The sequence below is a fragment of the Neopelma chrysocephalum genome, unplaced genomic scaffold (genome assembly GCF_003984885.1).
Source record: "Neopelma chrysocephalum unplaced genomic scaffold, ASM398488v2 Primary Assembly neopelma1_43, whole genome shotgun sequence".
NCBI lineage: Eukaryota > Metazoa > Chordata > Aves > Passeriformes > Pipridae > Neopelma > Neopelma chrysocephalum.
The window spans coordinates 3,252,021-3,266,368 of NW_020897702.1; the positions used below are offsets into that span (position 1 = coordinate 3,252,021).

The window sequence follows — 14,348 nt, forward strand, 5'->3', positions numbered from 1 at the left end:
AGGGGCCATCACTATTATAAAATCCTAGGATCATCTGAGAAGGGGGAGAATGAGAGCTCAAACCACAGCTCACCTCCCAGAACATCATTATTAATGTATGGGTACTTTCCCCAGCCTTTCTTTACAGCTCACATCTTTCTCAACCCATGAACACCCAAAATGGCACAATTCAATATCCCTGTGAATAGTACCACCCCTTCCCTCCCAAAAGAGATTCCCAATTCTAGCATTCATTCTTAATACGCTTTATACGGTCTATATGCTTTATACAGTGAATGCTCTTTTTCATGTTGTTAAACTATGTCAGGAGATAAGCAGACACCCGGGTCTTTCCATTTGCATCAACAAATCACACAGTCAAATTTCATTTTGCTAATCATATACTAATGAAATCCCCCTTTCAGCAACACCTTAGGTTGAGGGTTGATATTTAGCCACTGTTAGTTACCACTGAAACAGTTATCACCCATTCATTTGTGCAGCTGTGCAGTGAGTGAGTTCCGGGAACTGCCCTGTCCAAACAACCCAGGAAATATGGTCTTGAATTGGATCAGTATCCCAGTCTGTCTCACTGCATTGATAGGATGGCAGGCACAGTGTGAATGGTTTAAAATGCTGAAGCCAACACTGCTGCTGGGAAGTTTACTCCACAGGCTACCTACTCAGACTTCATAAACATACTCACATGACTTAGCCCAATAGTATCTAGTTTTGTGATAGTGCAAAGAAAACATTATCTAATCCTCTTTCTATGCTTTGCTATGTTATTTCTAAATTTATATTCCTTAAACTCTCATACAACGGGAGAACACTTTTCAGAAGTTTTCTGTTTAGGGCTGCATTATTTAAAGTCACCCACCAGGCATCACTGTAAGAGTTCTGTCTTTTTTAATTAGAAAACCAAACAGTTCCCACTCAGTGAACTTCCAGTGTCAAACCCAGAAGTTTTTAACCCTTAGCAATTGTTCATTCTTAGAAATACCTCTTATCACTGTTTCACCAAGTGTAGGAGGTGTGGCTAAAGAACTTGACCAGGACATATCTGGATCCACTTCAGCTCCCAAACTTTCAGAAATACATTTTGGAGTTCTGACCTAGAAAAATACATTTAACAATTATATATATATTTTCTATGCAGAATTCTAAATGTATTACTCAGGAAAAGGAAACAAAATGCATAAATAAAATACATACCTCCAAAAGTTTTGGTGTGTAAAACAAGCTTCCATATGGTCCTAAAAAACATTATGTAAAAAGGACATTAAATAATAATTAAAAAATAAGGATTTTTATCTAGAGATATAAAATATTTTGTAGAACCAAAAAGAGAAAACACAAACCAGGCATAGTATTTCTCTGAGGTGTCCTATAAGTATTCCTTAAAATAGCTGGACTGCAAAACAGAATAAAAATCAAAATATTAATTTCACTTCTCAGTTTCTGAAAATAATGAAATATTTCAATATATTACATATATTAACAACTCCATTATTTTCTTTCTTTGCAACCATGGCTATTTCCCCGACTAGATAAAATGCAGATTTCTCCTAACCATCAGTCAGTATTTTAAATCTTACTGTAAGTCTGTTACAAACCATAAAAAGCATCTTTTCTGACATATGTTAATTTTCAGTAATAATTTTTCTGACAAGTAATAAATTTAAATATAATCATGCACTCTGTAATGGGCTGCATGAAACTAGGCAAATTGGATTAACTGATTTTAATTAAATGATTATTTTAACTGGTTTTATAATCAGTAAACTTGAGTACTTTAATCAAATTTATCTGAAATATAGACATTTAAATGTCAAAATCAAGGCTATTACTAAAAAAACCTCAGTAAATACTATAAATAGCTTTACTCCTTGCAAAGCACGTGATACATCACTACCACTCTTTCTTTGGATGTTGAAGATTTGGAAAGCTGAAATAATGTCAACAAATGACATATTCCAGCTGTGAAAGAGTAGAAAAATAGAAAGGAAGATCACCTAAAATCAAGGAAATTTTCAAAATTAGCTTGTGCTTCATTTTAACTCACTTAGCAACCCAAAAGTATCATAAACATACCAGACATACAAGATTATTCACTGCTATGAAAAAGTTTAACAGTCAAATACGGTGAGTTTAATATTGCTTTTTGCTTAAATTCGAGTTTATTTTTAATTTGTTTTGACATATTTACCATACCTAGCAGCAAGGTAGTTGTGGCAGGTACCAGGAGGAGAAGCAAGTATTTCATTTTCTTGGTCTACTTTCCTTCTTCTTTTACTTGGGCTTATCAAATTCTCTTCGTCTACAACATATAATATAATAATCAACACAACTTTGCAAAACTACATGAAATAATTTCCATTTTAAAGCTTCAGGACAAACTTTAAAAAAAAAAATTACACAACATCCATTTTAGTCAAAAAAAAAAAGCCAACCCAAAAATCTCCAGAAACAAAAACCCAATGCTAATTTTTCCTCTAGTATTTTAAATATATTCAAATCTTAAATCCAAACAATGCTAAACATGTTTCAACTGCACAGCTGTAAAAACCCTTCATTATGTCACTTTATTCACTTGATATTATTAAAGTAATTTTCAGTATTGTGCCTTTCTTATCATTGCAGAAGTTACTCTTAGAAGAAACACAATACATGCAAATATACACCTGTACCAGCTTTCCCTCATATTTACTAAGTCATACACTTCTTGATTCTTAAGCAACATAAAGCAAAAGTTATTTCTTGAACTGTTGCTAGTCATTGCCACTGGCTGCAACAGCTATTTATAAGAAGCAGCTCCAGGCAAAAGAGTGTGTGCCCACCAACGCAGCAGAATCCTCTGAACAGCGAGCCCCTTACATGAACAAGCATCTACTCAAAGGAATCACTACTCAGAAATTTCCAAACTACTTTAATATAAGAAACTACACTTCAATTTCTGCATTTCTCTCTGCTTCTGAGTTCCTGAGCCCACATGCACAGGATAGCTGTGTCCCCATACCACACCAAGGTGAAATCCACCAGCTTCCACTCATGCTCTTGTTTTAACAAGAGGAAAAACCTGGGTTACAGGAGCCATTTGGCTCTGACTAAGAAAACTGGAAGACTTCGGGCCAGTGACAGGTAAACTCTGCACAAACACAGAGCAAAGCTACCATTTTGGAACAGAAGAATCATAAGGTTCCTTTGTTTGCCACCTACGAAACGCTACCAAGAATTCCCTACGGACTTAACACTGTGAAATCCAAATAACTACATTTAGAAGAAACATGTTCTCAGCTGAGAATACACTGAGCAGAAGTTCAGCAGTAAACTTCAGAAAAACAAAGATGGTAACGATATTCCATGGAAGCACTGTTATAAAGTATGTTTGAATAGCAGCACAGTTCTGCCCCTTTAGAGAGTTTGCTTTAGGATCTAAGAACAATTCTGGTAATAAAGGGAGTCTTGTGTTTGTCTGTAACCTGTTTAGAAAAGCTTATCAGGAGGGCACAGACACAGGAGATGCACAAATCAGGTGCTTCAGGAATGGGGTTACACATTCTCCCATAGAACAGATATAAATTCTTGCATACATTCTCCCTAGAAAAAATTCTGTCTGTCCAAGGAGGATGAGTACATCAAAAAGGAGCAGCATTACATGTACTTTCATGATGTACTTGGGATTTGGAAATAATGCAATAAGAAGTACCTCATGAAATTCCTATTTTTCCAAATGGAGAAATGTAACTTCTTTCTATGACAGTTTTAATAACTCAAAGAGCTTAGTGCTTCCAAATCTTTCCACGAAAGGTTACGGAGTGCCCTAAGATCAATCATACTTCAGCAGGGTAAGTTCCCTCTCTTGAAAAGATTTTCAGAGATTTTGCATAAAACAAAACTGAGATGGCTGAAAAAATTCACTCTGATTCTCAGTCAAAAGGTTACACTAATAAGCTTATATCTCCTTATATTAACAGTATTTAGAGTATTTGGACCATAACACTGTCTTTTATACAGGGAATTTTGCATATATATTACCACTTTATCACAAGGTTGAATTCATTAAGATTAATTCTCTATTTTTTTAGATGACTTTCAGAAGACTACTAAAATAAGCTTTTTAGTCACACAATTCCTACACTAGCATTATCTATTACCGTAACATCATCAGTTACAACAGCAAAAGGTAAAAAAAAAAGTATTTTGCTTCTGAAGGGCACAAGCAGCCTTTAAGTATCACTTTAAAAAAAAAATTACTCACTCGTTCTGTTTTTTTTCTGATCCAGTTCTTTTTCAGGAGAAGAACAAGGTGGGAATATTGCATTTTGTTCTTTAAAGATCAGTGGAGTTAATGCCAGCTGAGTGTATGTAGACGGTTTTGTCCTTGGAGTTTTAAAAGATGTTTGATCAAGCCAACCAGAGGTAGTGTCAAGCTCTCCAAACACTTTAGGCTTATATGGTGGTGCTTCTATGCTGAGTTCTTCAAACCAGTTGAGACTGATAGGCCCTAAATCTATGAAGAAAAACATACAGAAAACCATATGAAATGAAAAAAAGATCCTACGTGCAGGATTTGAAAATACATTAGGCATTTAAATGCTAACAGAAAAACACATTGCTCCTTCCATTGCCATACCTCTGTTTATTTTGTTTCTAGATGGCTTTGAACTCTGATACCCACAAAACACATAAGAATGTCTAACCAATTTCTCAGACAATTAACAAAACTAACCAAAGAGCAGAAAAACATCCAGTTTTTTTTTAAATTATAAGTATACTCTTAGCGTCTCTCTTATTTTGCTCAGACTGGCAAGTTAAACAGGTTCCTTTTAACATTAGCAACTCGTTAATAATTACAACAGGTGCATTTGGCATAAAACTAAACCTGGTCTGCATGTGGATACATATGGACATAACAGCTAAAAAAGCCAGTACAAAACCTAGCTAAGCACATGTCATGACAAAAACCTACGAATAAAAATTTAAAGAAACCTACAAATAGTAGATATTAGCAAATACAGAGTAGGGGCCAGAGCAGCAGCTAACAAGCTGCATGACACTTTCCTACTGAACATACAGCAAATGCGTATAATATAGTGATGCACAGAAAGCAACCCTAATAAAAATTATTTACTTTGGAGAAGCTGTACCTGATTCACTGCAATGGGCCTTAAATATTTCAAAAAAAGTTGGTCTTTCCACAGGTTTGTAAGCCATTTTCTTATCCATAACATTACTGGAACAGCTGTTGAAAAGCCTGAGAAGAAATAAGAAAACACTTTCATACACTACTGTTCCAATGTTGTGGCACTGCAAGTCCTAAGTCTGCCTTCCTGCATTTCTTGGTGTGTCATTACCCAACTTATTTAGCTTTAAGACTGTGATGTGAGTATTCAAACACCCCAATGATTAACATGGTGCAAAAAAAGCAGACAAGAGGAGCAGAGGGAATTATAGTGGAGATTATAAAAATACTCAGCAAATACAGGAGAAAACCAAGATGGAAAAGGCAGAACACTTTTGAGGCATTTTAAAAACAAATCAAAACTCCACACTCACTACCATATGCTGGGGTGGAATATATACTATCACATATATACTCTTACAACCATTATATAACTTATGTGTCAAGAATTTGATTCAAAGTTGTTTTCAAGTGGAGCAGACACTGCCAGTTTCACAATTTTGTTAACAAACAGGTATCAATAAGACTGACGTAGGACTTCACCGTTTAGTACGTTTATTGCTTCGACAGTAAAATCAGTTTCCCTGGCGATGACCGCGTTACACGCGCTGCCTTACCAAAACCATGGGAAAGGAGGGCATTTTAAAACAGGGTAAGGGCTGCCCTGAGACAGAAAACCAAAGAAATTTAACACTGTCTCAGAAGCACATTTTAAAAATGCGATTTGACCTGTTCACGCTGCTCCCGGTGAGGGAAAGCTCCTCCCGGGCAGTGACCCAAGCACGGAGCGCGGCCTATGCAGCCGCCCCCGGGTCTCCGTGGGGCCTTAGGGGATGAGCCTGGTCACCGGATACCCCCTTCCACACCCGCGGTGACCGCAGACCCCCAGAGGGCTGTGAGGAGAGGGGAGGGACTCCCGTGGAGCAGCGGGGACACCGCGGGGCAGGGCCGAGCCACACGCGGGGCCGTTACCTGCCGGCGGCCCCTCGGGCGGGGCGGTGGCCGTAGCATCGCCTCACGCAGGGACGGGAAGGGGGGGGGAGAGGAGGGGACGGGAACAACCCCCACCCCGCCGCCCCGTTCGAAGCTTGGCGCCAACACCCCCCCCGCGCCTGCGCACCGGGAGCATCCGCCGCTCCCGCCCCCCTCCGCATCCACCTCACGGGAAGGAGGCGGTGAACTGGCCCCAGCTCCGCCTCTCCCGCACGGCGGGGCACGGGCGGGTTGGGGCGCTGGGGACGCGTGGTCGCCGCGGTGACTGACGTCCCTCAGAGGCTGGCTCCGCACAGCACCCAAAGGGAGCGTGTCCTGAGCTGGGGTGGCAGCCAACAGCTTCACGCAGCGTCTATCATCATGGCTAGGCTTCGCGAACGAAGATTTGGGAAGGGCACTACCCACGTTTGTTGCAAAAACTCAGCGTCCTAGAGACGTGGGAAATGAAATACCATATCCAAGGCTGACAGGACCCATCCTGCTGTGCAACAGCAGCTAACACCGGCCTCCCAGGAAAAGGCTCCGGGAGGCTCACTGTAAGTGGCAGTGCCACCAAGGAGTGTCATGGCCTGTGCAAACCTTAGCTTTTCAGGTGGTCTTGTAGGCCTTGACATGTGAAATTATCATCATGGTTGTTGATGTTACAATAGAGAATGTTGTTATCCTCCACATACATGTCCATTTCCATTTTGTCTCTTCACTTCAAGCTGGGTGTAACATTCTTGTCACCAACTTTGAGTTAGCCATCTTTATTTTAGCTAGATGCTCATCTACGCTGGTCTCATAAAGGGGTTTCTTCCTACCTCTCTATACCAGTCCCTAGAACAAAGTCAGCTTATCACTGAGATTGTGCATGTGATCGCTGTTCTTGAAGACCCTATCTGTAAAGGATATAAAGTAGCCTGTAATGCAAGGTCCACATTTATGAGTCTTAATTTGTTAGGGAACAAGTTTTAGATCATATTGGGGTTAGATGTAGGCACTGCACTACCTCCGGAAATTTCTTTCATTATCCACATGCTTAGGTGCAGTTTTTATGTGTTTGTTATAATTTGGCAGAACATAACTATTTTCATTATTTTTCGCCTATCTTCTTATTTTAGACCAATTCAAGAGGTTGTATTTTAACTCAGTTCTGCTTCTGAATGGGGTAATTGGCAGAAGGCCATCAAGCCTTATCCTTAATACTGTGTTCTCTTGGGGTTTTTAGGTTGCCTTTGAGCTGGAATTCATTCCAATTTCAAGAAAGCATATGGAGTGTTTGTAGTGAAACATTTGTATTTTGCATAAGTCTAAAGTTCTAGGTAGATCTTCTGTAAGGAAAATGAAATGTGGTGGCTCTAGAAATGAGATTTGTTTTTTTCTCCCTGCTTTTTAATGATTATGTTGCTCAGTAGTTGCCAGGAGGAGTCATTTTAGGAAAGCATAAATTCAACAATAGACGTTAGCCTACTCCTGTGCTTTCTGAGCACATTAACAGCATCTTTAAAAAATTTCTGGCTAAGAGTTCTGTGAATCTGGTTGACACTCTCTTTGGGTACAATCAAATTTTGGTTTGTCTCCGTCCTTGAAGAGAAGTCTCAGGACTGGGGTAAGCCTTTGAAGGGGAGTACTGTCCCTTTTATTCCTAGGCATAAAGAAACTTGTGGAAAGACCTTAAACAGGCAGAAATTCCTCTACAAGCTAACTGGACATGATTAAAATTTTGACCTTGGAATTTTCTGCTCTTATTCTTAATGTATTGCTGGCATGAGACTGCTGTTTTGTGGTTACCCAGGGTGCTGAAAATTTTCTGTGGTACAGGACGTAGGGCAGGACTACATTGCCTAACTGTGAATTGGTAGCTTCTCCTTATTTGTATATGTGCATGTGGACTTCACTGCATTTGCTTGTTTTAGATTAATGAAATAGCTGTAATTTTATTCTGCTTAAATATTTAAAAAAAAAAAAATATATATGTGAAGAGAGACCCCTGGTGGCCTAGTGGTTAGCGTGCAGGACTTTCACTGCTGCGACCACGGGTTCTAGTCCCCGGTCTCCTGGCCTGATGGAGGTCGTTAGCCCTGTGAGGCCATCCATCTATGAGAAGGACACTCTAAACAAACCTACGTCCTGAGGACCTCACTGCCATTGTCCAAGCTTGCTTGGCCCCGGCAGATGAACCTTAGGATTAAAGGGTGGGCTCAGTTCAGCGCAGGCTGTGTCTCACCTAAAAAAATCCATTGCGCAGGCTGGAAAGGTAAAAAGACCTTTCCCCAAATCTTCGTTCGCGAAGATGGGCCATTATACCAGTCCTTATTTTGCACAGTTTTATCACATCATCTGCTTACTCATCTGTCACTTTCTTTGGGTTCTTGTCATACAGTAATTTTCCATATTCCATCTCCTTCCAACAATTTTAACTTGTAAACTTGCAGTGTTGTGGAGAGTTGCAGTAACTGGTTCTTCCCAAAGCATTTTAGAAGAAGCCAAACCTTTGCTTTGAATGATGGCATGTAGTTTCCAATTTAATCTCCATTCCCCTTCCCAATGCACCCTAACAATTTACTCTTTTTGCAGCCACAGTGCAGTCATTAAGTTTTAACTTGGCCATCTTGATACTCTCTTTTTGCTTTGAGTTAATACCAACAGCGCTTTGAAAGCCCAAGCACAATGTGGAGCCCTGAGACATCTTCCTTTTAATTATGATGAATGTGTTTCCTGAATCTTAACCTCTTTCTGTCCTGTAAAAATGCTGTTACTTACTGATTTATTTCAGACACTTGAATGGTCTTCCTCAAATGCATTGTGAACATTTAAAGGCACCATCCCTACCAGCTCTTCTATAGCCCCTCTCTGGCTGGCCCCTTGAAGTTTATAAAGCAATGCATTTATAAAGATGGGTGGAATCATACAAAGAAAGTATTTCACATCACAGCAGTTCCAGGGATTTGAGGATTCTCCAGTCTTTAAAGGCTCCATACAGAGTTTGGATGATTGAATTATATAATTTTAACTATATTACCTTAAAATTGAACTAAATTGATGTAATTATGGAAGTCTAATGTGTAAGTGCTTGTATTACTAACACTTATTTAATTATACAGGTATTAAGCCACTCTTACTGGTATAACTGTTTCCCCTTGCTTCAGTTTTTATACACAAATATAATCTATCTTTTCCTAAAGCAGTTCAGTTGATAGAAAAGCTCCAGGTAGCTAATCCCCGAGTAATGGAACAACGGGGATACTCAGAGCTTTTAATACCGGTAAAGACTTCTCAGAGATGCAATTTCCTGCATCCTCAGCTCTCTGTGGGACACCCAGTTAATCTGGGCTTTGTCAGTTTCCCAAACCCCATTTTTCTTCTTTTAAGACGATGATCAGAACGAGTTGAGAGCAAGCAGGCTTTCCCTCACTACGAAGGCCATGGTTGTCCCAGCTATGGCTGAATTACATCTGTTCATCATTACAGGGTATTCCAGAGAAGGAAGGCAGGCAAGGCTTGCCATCAGCCCCCCCTCCCCCAGCTGATCCCAATTTCCCTATCAATTAGCAACCATTAGCTCCCCAGATAAGATAAAGGCGGGACAGGACAACAGGGCGGCCTAACTCTTCTAGGGCGATGATCATGGAGGGCTTTGTCTGTTCCCCCTTCAGCACGTACCAGGGCTTCAGGGGCAGCCCCACGCCCGGCCGCGGCCAGGACCCGGCGGCTAAGCAGCCCAGCTGGAAGCAGAGCAAGAGCGGCGGCATCAGCCCATTCCTTGGGGGGCCCCTCACGCCGCTGCCCTCCGAGTACCTGGACAGCTACCGGCGGGCGCAGCTGCAGGCGCTGCTCTCGCAGGTGAGCCCCGGGCTGGCACCGCTACCGCGCCGGGCCAGCACGAAGGAGGCGGCGGTGCAGGTGAGCCTGCGGGCCGACAAGGCCGTGCAGTGCTCGCTGGGGCCGCGCACGCTGCCTCCCGCCCGCGCGTTCGGCTCCGCCGCCCTGCGCGCCCCGGGGCGCCTCGCCCTCTACTCGCCTGCGCCCGACCGCCGCCCCTTCGCGCTGCCCGAGGCCAAGGCGTCCCCGAACAAGGCAGCGCTGTCGGTAGGGCCGGCCCAGGAGACACCGACGGCGGCAGACGGCAGAGAGAAGCAAGAGAAGGGTCCGGCGAGGGCTGCGCTGCCGCCGCGCCGGGAGCCGACGGGGACGCGGCGGAAGGAGAACGCGGCTCCCAGGCAGCGAGCGACTTTCCAGGTGCGCGGGGATAGGGCTTGGCGCTGCCCACGGGGGGCCAACCCTGAAGCAGGGCGGCCAGAAATCCCCTCTTGAGCAGCACGGTGGTCCCCGGGCAGGCTTTGTCTCCCCAGCAGCAGAGCCTCCAGCCTCTGAAAATCCACACGGGTGTATCATAGCACCACAAAACGGTTTGGGTTGGAAGGGCCTTAAAGATTAAATAGTTCCAGCCCTCTTGCCGTGGGCAGGGATGCCACCCACTAGATCATGTTGTTCAGAGTCTCATCCATCATGGCTTTGAACGCTTCCAGCATGGGCGTCCATGACTTTTATGGGCAGCCTGTTTCAGTGTCTCCCCACCCTCAGGGAGTAGTAACAAGGGAGCTGAGCTGGATGTTCTCGAGGTGCTGGAGGATGCTCAGTATACTCTGTCTCTGCAGTTCTTGGAGCAGAAGTATGGCTATTTCCACTGCAAAGACTGCAAGACCAGATGGGAGAGTGCTTATGTGTGGTGCATTTCAGGAAGCAACAAGGTAGTTAACAAAGTCATTTTTTTTGTTCCTGAAACTTGTAAGAATGGCACCAAATCTGGTGTTTTAGTGCAAATTTAGGTACCTGTACTAAACACCTTGAATAAGTTGCTATAGTAACTGAAAACTTGCCTTCTTTTCAGGTGTACTTCAAGCAGCTGTGTCGCAAATGCCAAAAGGGCTTCAATCCCTATCGAGTGGAAGCAATCCAGTGCCAGGTAAGTTAACATATAGCAGGATACAGTTGTTATATGCTCTAATAGTTTACAGTTGTTGAACTTGATATTGACTTTATCTGGAAGAAAAACTTGATTTCATCAAAATACTAGGAAATGTTATTTGGAAAAAGTGTGATGGGTAGGCCTCCCTCCTCCTGTGGATGGCTTACATGAACAATTTTCTGTTCATACAGCATTATGGCTAGCTACAGATAGGATAAGGTTTTGTTCTTCTAGGTGAGAAGGTTCTTACAGCTTAATTCCGCAGGGTTTTTACCACGAGAGCTCGTAAGTCTATCAGTCCAAATGCGGTACTATGATTAAGGAAAACTAAATATCTGTTAGCACAGACATCAAGTAAGCACCTTTAATCCACTTCTAATAACATGTCTTGTTTCTTAAGATCTGTTCAAGGACTCGTTGCTCCTGCCCTCAGAAGAAAAGACACATTGATCTCAAGAGACCGCATCGCCAAGAACTTTGTGGCCGCTGCAAAGGGAAGAGGCTATCCTGTGATAACACTTACAGCTTCAAATACATTGTCTGATCTGTGTACCCTCTTCTGCTTTGTGCTTTGCACTTTGTCAGTCTTTTGCAGTGTTTTGACTTAAGGCTTTTGACCTGGCATTGGATAACGGACAAAGACATTTGTATTATTTATAAAGTATATAACTTCATTGTATGTATGCTGTAAATAAAGTTGAAGAAAAGTTTGCACTAGTTTGATACCGCTTAGTTTCATGTTGCTTAGATGAAAGAGGAAAATATATCTGGAAGGAAAAAACCTATTTGATTTCCTGAAAAAAGTAGACTTTGTTTTTAGTCTGCCCTGAAGGAGTGTTAAGATTAAAGCTGCAAGAGCAAGATTTTCCTTCAGCCACTCAAACTGAACTAGAGTGGAACATGCAAATGTTCTGGAGCACAAAGTCTGGTGTGTCTTCCCACTGCTGCTGTCAAATGTATATTCAAAAAAATCACAGCTGTTTGATAATCAAAGACTATCTGCTGGAAGACTATGTATGTAAGATAAGGGAAAAACCTCTTGAGTGGGAGCATCTGTGAGGGAGTGTAACAAATTGATGTGTCCTCAGAGTGGTAGAACAAGTCCTAGTGCCCCTGGTTTAAACACAGGCTCCTGCCTCAGAAGCTTTCCAGTCATGTAAGGTGTCTCCAGGGTAGGTGGCTTAAATATGACTGAAGAAAGTACCTGAATGTGCTTTCAGGGAGATAAAATGCAGTGAACCAAAGGAATCCTATTTAAAGCACAGTGGAGTATTGTTGCAGTTCATGCTGTCTTAGGACATTAGTGAGGCTTTGTTGGGAATAGTCTGATTTCTCCTCTACCTTGAAGTTTAGAAATGATGCTAAAAAGCTAGATGGTTACATTATGGGTTATTTTGTACATATCTGTGAAGAATCACAAGATACTTTAGGGAGGAAGGAACTTCTGAAGGTCTTCACTGTCAGTGGAAGATTGAAAAGCACAGTGACAAAAGCAGTTTCAATAAAGTTGAGTTGTAACTACAGCCTGATAAATCCTTATATTTCTGGCTGTTTTCTGTCAGTGCAATGAATGGTTTCAGCATAAACGGTGAGAAAGGTGTCTTTTGGGGGCTGCTGATCATGGATACTCCATACTGCAACAGTATGGATTTAGACAAAAACATAATTTCACAACAAGCACATACTCTGTTGTGATTATATATGACTTTTATATTTTCGTTAAATGGATGTACTAATCCAAATTTCAAAGTTACTTCACAAAAACGGTAAGTGTATTTACAGCGTGAATAAGTTACACAGTCAGAATAAAAGTATCTCAGATGTGCAACAGATTTACATGCATACATTTAACACTGGACAGCAGTTAAATGTAAGAAAAAACCCATATAGTTAGTTATGACTTTTATATATACATTACAAATAAAATAAGATCTCTTTAAAGAAACTTAACATGAGAACTTGCATTTCACGTTAATATTTTCACTTTTTATACTCAAAATTTATATTAAATAAAAATATGCATGCTTAACAATCAAATCAAAAAGATTTGACTCTGTAATGGGACTTTTTCCTACAAAATGGCAAGTTAAATTAGATCAACCATCCTTTAATAGTATAAATATATTCATAAAAGCAACCTTCTAGTAAAAAGCAGCCAAGGTCCTTAAAAAAAAAAAGAAAATCTACCAAGACCATTCATGATCCTTGGGGGGGCCTAAGAACAGACCTCTGCAATATGATCCAGTACCTTCAGAGACAGTAGCCTAGTAACATTAGGAAATGTACTTCATAGCAGCTTGTTGTTTTAAGATACAGTAATCATATTCAAATTACAGTGTACATTAAACTGTAGTCCATTTACAATTTGTTTCATATACACAGGCTCTCAGCTTTTGACCAACAAGTTTGCAAGATTCCGTGGCCAGCTTCATTCTGCCCATCTTTCACTCAACTAAATAAGAGAAAAAAGGAAAAAATGTACAAGGGTTTGTTTTGTTTTGTTTTGTTTTTTAACAAAAAATACTATTTTGCGAAGGAAACATTGCACTTTTACCAACCTAAAATTAATTTGCTATAAAGGAAGTATTGTTCATGTAACAGGCTTTGGTATGCAATGGAAGTCACTTCTTCAGTAGTGAGTTGCAGTTGCTCAGTGAAATGCTAACTGATTTTTGTGCAACACAGAACAGAGGATGTTTTCCTGGGTGCTCTATGCTACCTCTGTCCTTACAGTATTGCTACACATTTGAAGTTCGGCCCATCGCTTTTTAGAAGAAATCCTAAATGTAACAAGAGTGAGTACAGTTTGACCAAACCTTTGTAAGGCTGAGAAGACATTGAGCCACCTTACTCCCACAGGGCAGCACTCCCAGCTTGAAAGAGGACACAAGGGTCCTGTCAGAGACTTGTGCCAGAAACGCTGGAGTCTGGAAGAAAAGTATTGATGACCCGGTAACTCTGAGCTCTGCGAATCATGTCGCGGATCTCTATATTCAGTTCCATTAATTTGGTACAGATTTCAGTCAGGCTCTGGTTGGAGCCCACCAGTGCATAGGTGCCTGTCTGGCCCAGGGTTTGGTGGCGAAAGTAAATGTTCAGTAGTGTCTGGACTTCATCGTCAGAGCTACTTCCAAAGATATCATTAGGCCACAAAATCCTGCAATGAAACAGGAAAAGAACATGCGTATCACTATGGGTTTATTAGCACAGACAGAAGCTATGTGATAGAGATCTCTAAAA

General features: G+C 41.3%; 3 protein-coding genes across 17 annotated transcripts in view; 1 reads left to right on the forward strand and 2 right to left on the reverse strand.

Moving 5' to 3' along the window:
- Positions 1-6,394, reverse strand: part of BRCA2 (BRCA2, DNA repair associated) — a 37,025-nt gene extending 30,631 nt beyond the window's left edge. For 2 of the 5 annotated variants that reach the window (XM_027677761.1, XM_027677765.1), the window contains exons 1-7: positions 6,137-6,261; positions 5,130-5,236; positions 4,241-4,492; positions 2,194-2,299; positions 1,341-1,393; positions 1,195-1,235; positions 983-1,094 (exon numbers count right to left, since the gene is read on the reverse strand). In XM_027677761.1, the coding sequence (XP_027533562.1) occupies positions 983-1,094; positions 1,195-1,235; positions 1,341-1,393; positions 2,194-2,299; positions 4,241-4,492; positions 5,130-5,208 (643 nt within the window). In that variant the 5' untranslated portion in view covers positions 5,209-5,236; positions 6,137-6,261. Of the gene's footprint in view, positions 1-982; positions 1,095-1,194; positions 1,236-1,340; positions 1,394-2,193; positions 2,300-4,240; positions 4,493-5,129; positions 5,237-5,707; positions 5,826-5,893; positions 5,912-6,136; positions 6,262-6,284 lie in introns of those variants that run through there. The other 3 variants (XM_027677762.1, XM_027677764.1, XM_027677763.1) reach the window with 3 other exon arrangements.
- On the forward strand, positions 5,745-11,876 carry ZAR1L (zygote arrest 1 like). Of its 3 annotated transcripts, XM_027677771.1 has the most exons (5): positions 5,745-5,816; positions 9,796-10,378; positions 10,798-10,890; positions 11,031-11,105; positions 11,509-11,831. In XM_027677771.1, the coding sequence occupies exons 1-5, from the start codon at positions 5,755-5,757 to the stop codon at positions 11,650-11,652; spliced, it is 957 nt and encodes a 318-aa protein (XP_027533572.1). In that variant the 5' UTR covers positions 5,745-5,754; the 3' UTR covers positions 11,653-11,831. The 3 variants fall into 3 exon arrangements, with proteins under 3 accessions (XP_027533572.1, XP_027533573.1, XP_027533574.1); XM_027677772.1 differs by lacking the exon at positions 5,745-5,816 and having other exon boundaries at positions 8,890-10,378; XM_027677773.1 differs by lacking the exons at positions 5,745-5,816; positions 10,798-10,890 and having other exon boundaries at positions 8,890-10,378; positions 11,509-11,876.
- A 917-nt stretch (positions 11,877-12,793) lies between these two features.
- The window catches only part of FRY (FRY microtubule binding protein), a 241,119-nt gene continuing 239,564 nt past the window's right edge, over positions 12,794-14,348 (reverse strand). For all 9 annotated transcript variants that reach the window (XM_027677781.1, XM_027677780.1, XM_027677775.1 and 6 more), the window contains one exon: positions 12,794-14,265. In XM_027677781.1, the coding sequence (XP_027533582.1) occupies positions 14,007-14,265 (259 nt within the window). In that variant the 3' untranslated portion in view covers positions 12,794-14,006. The remainder of the gene's footprint in view (positions 14,266-14,348) is intronic.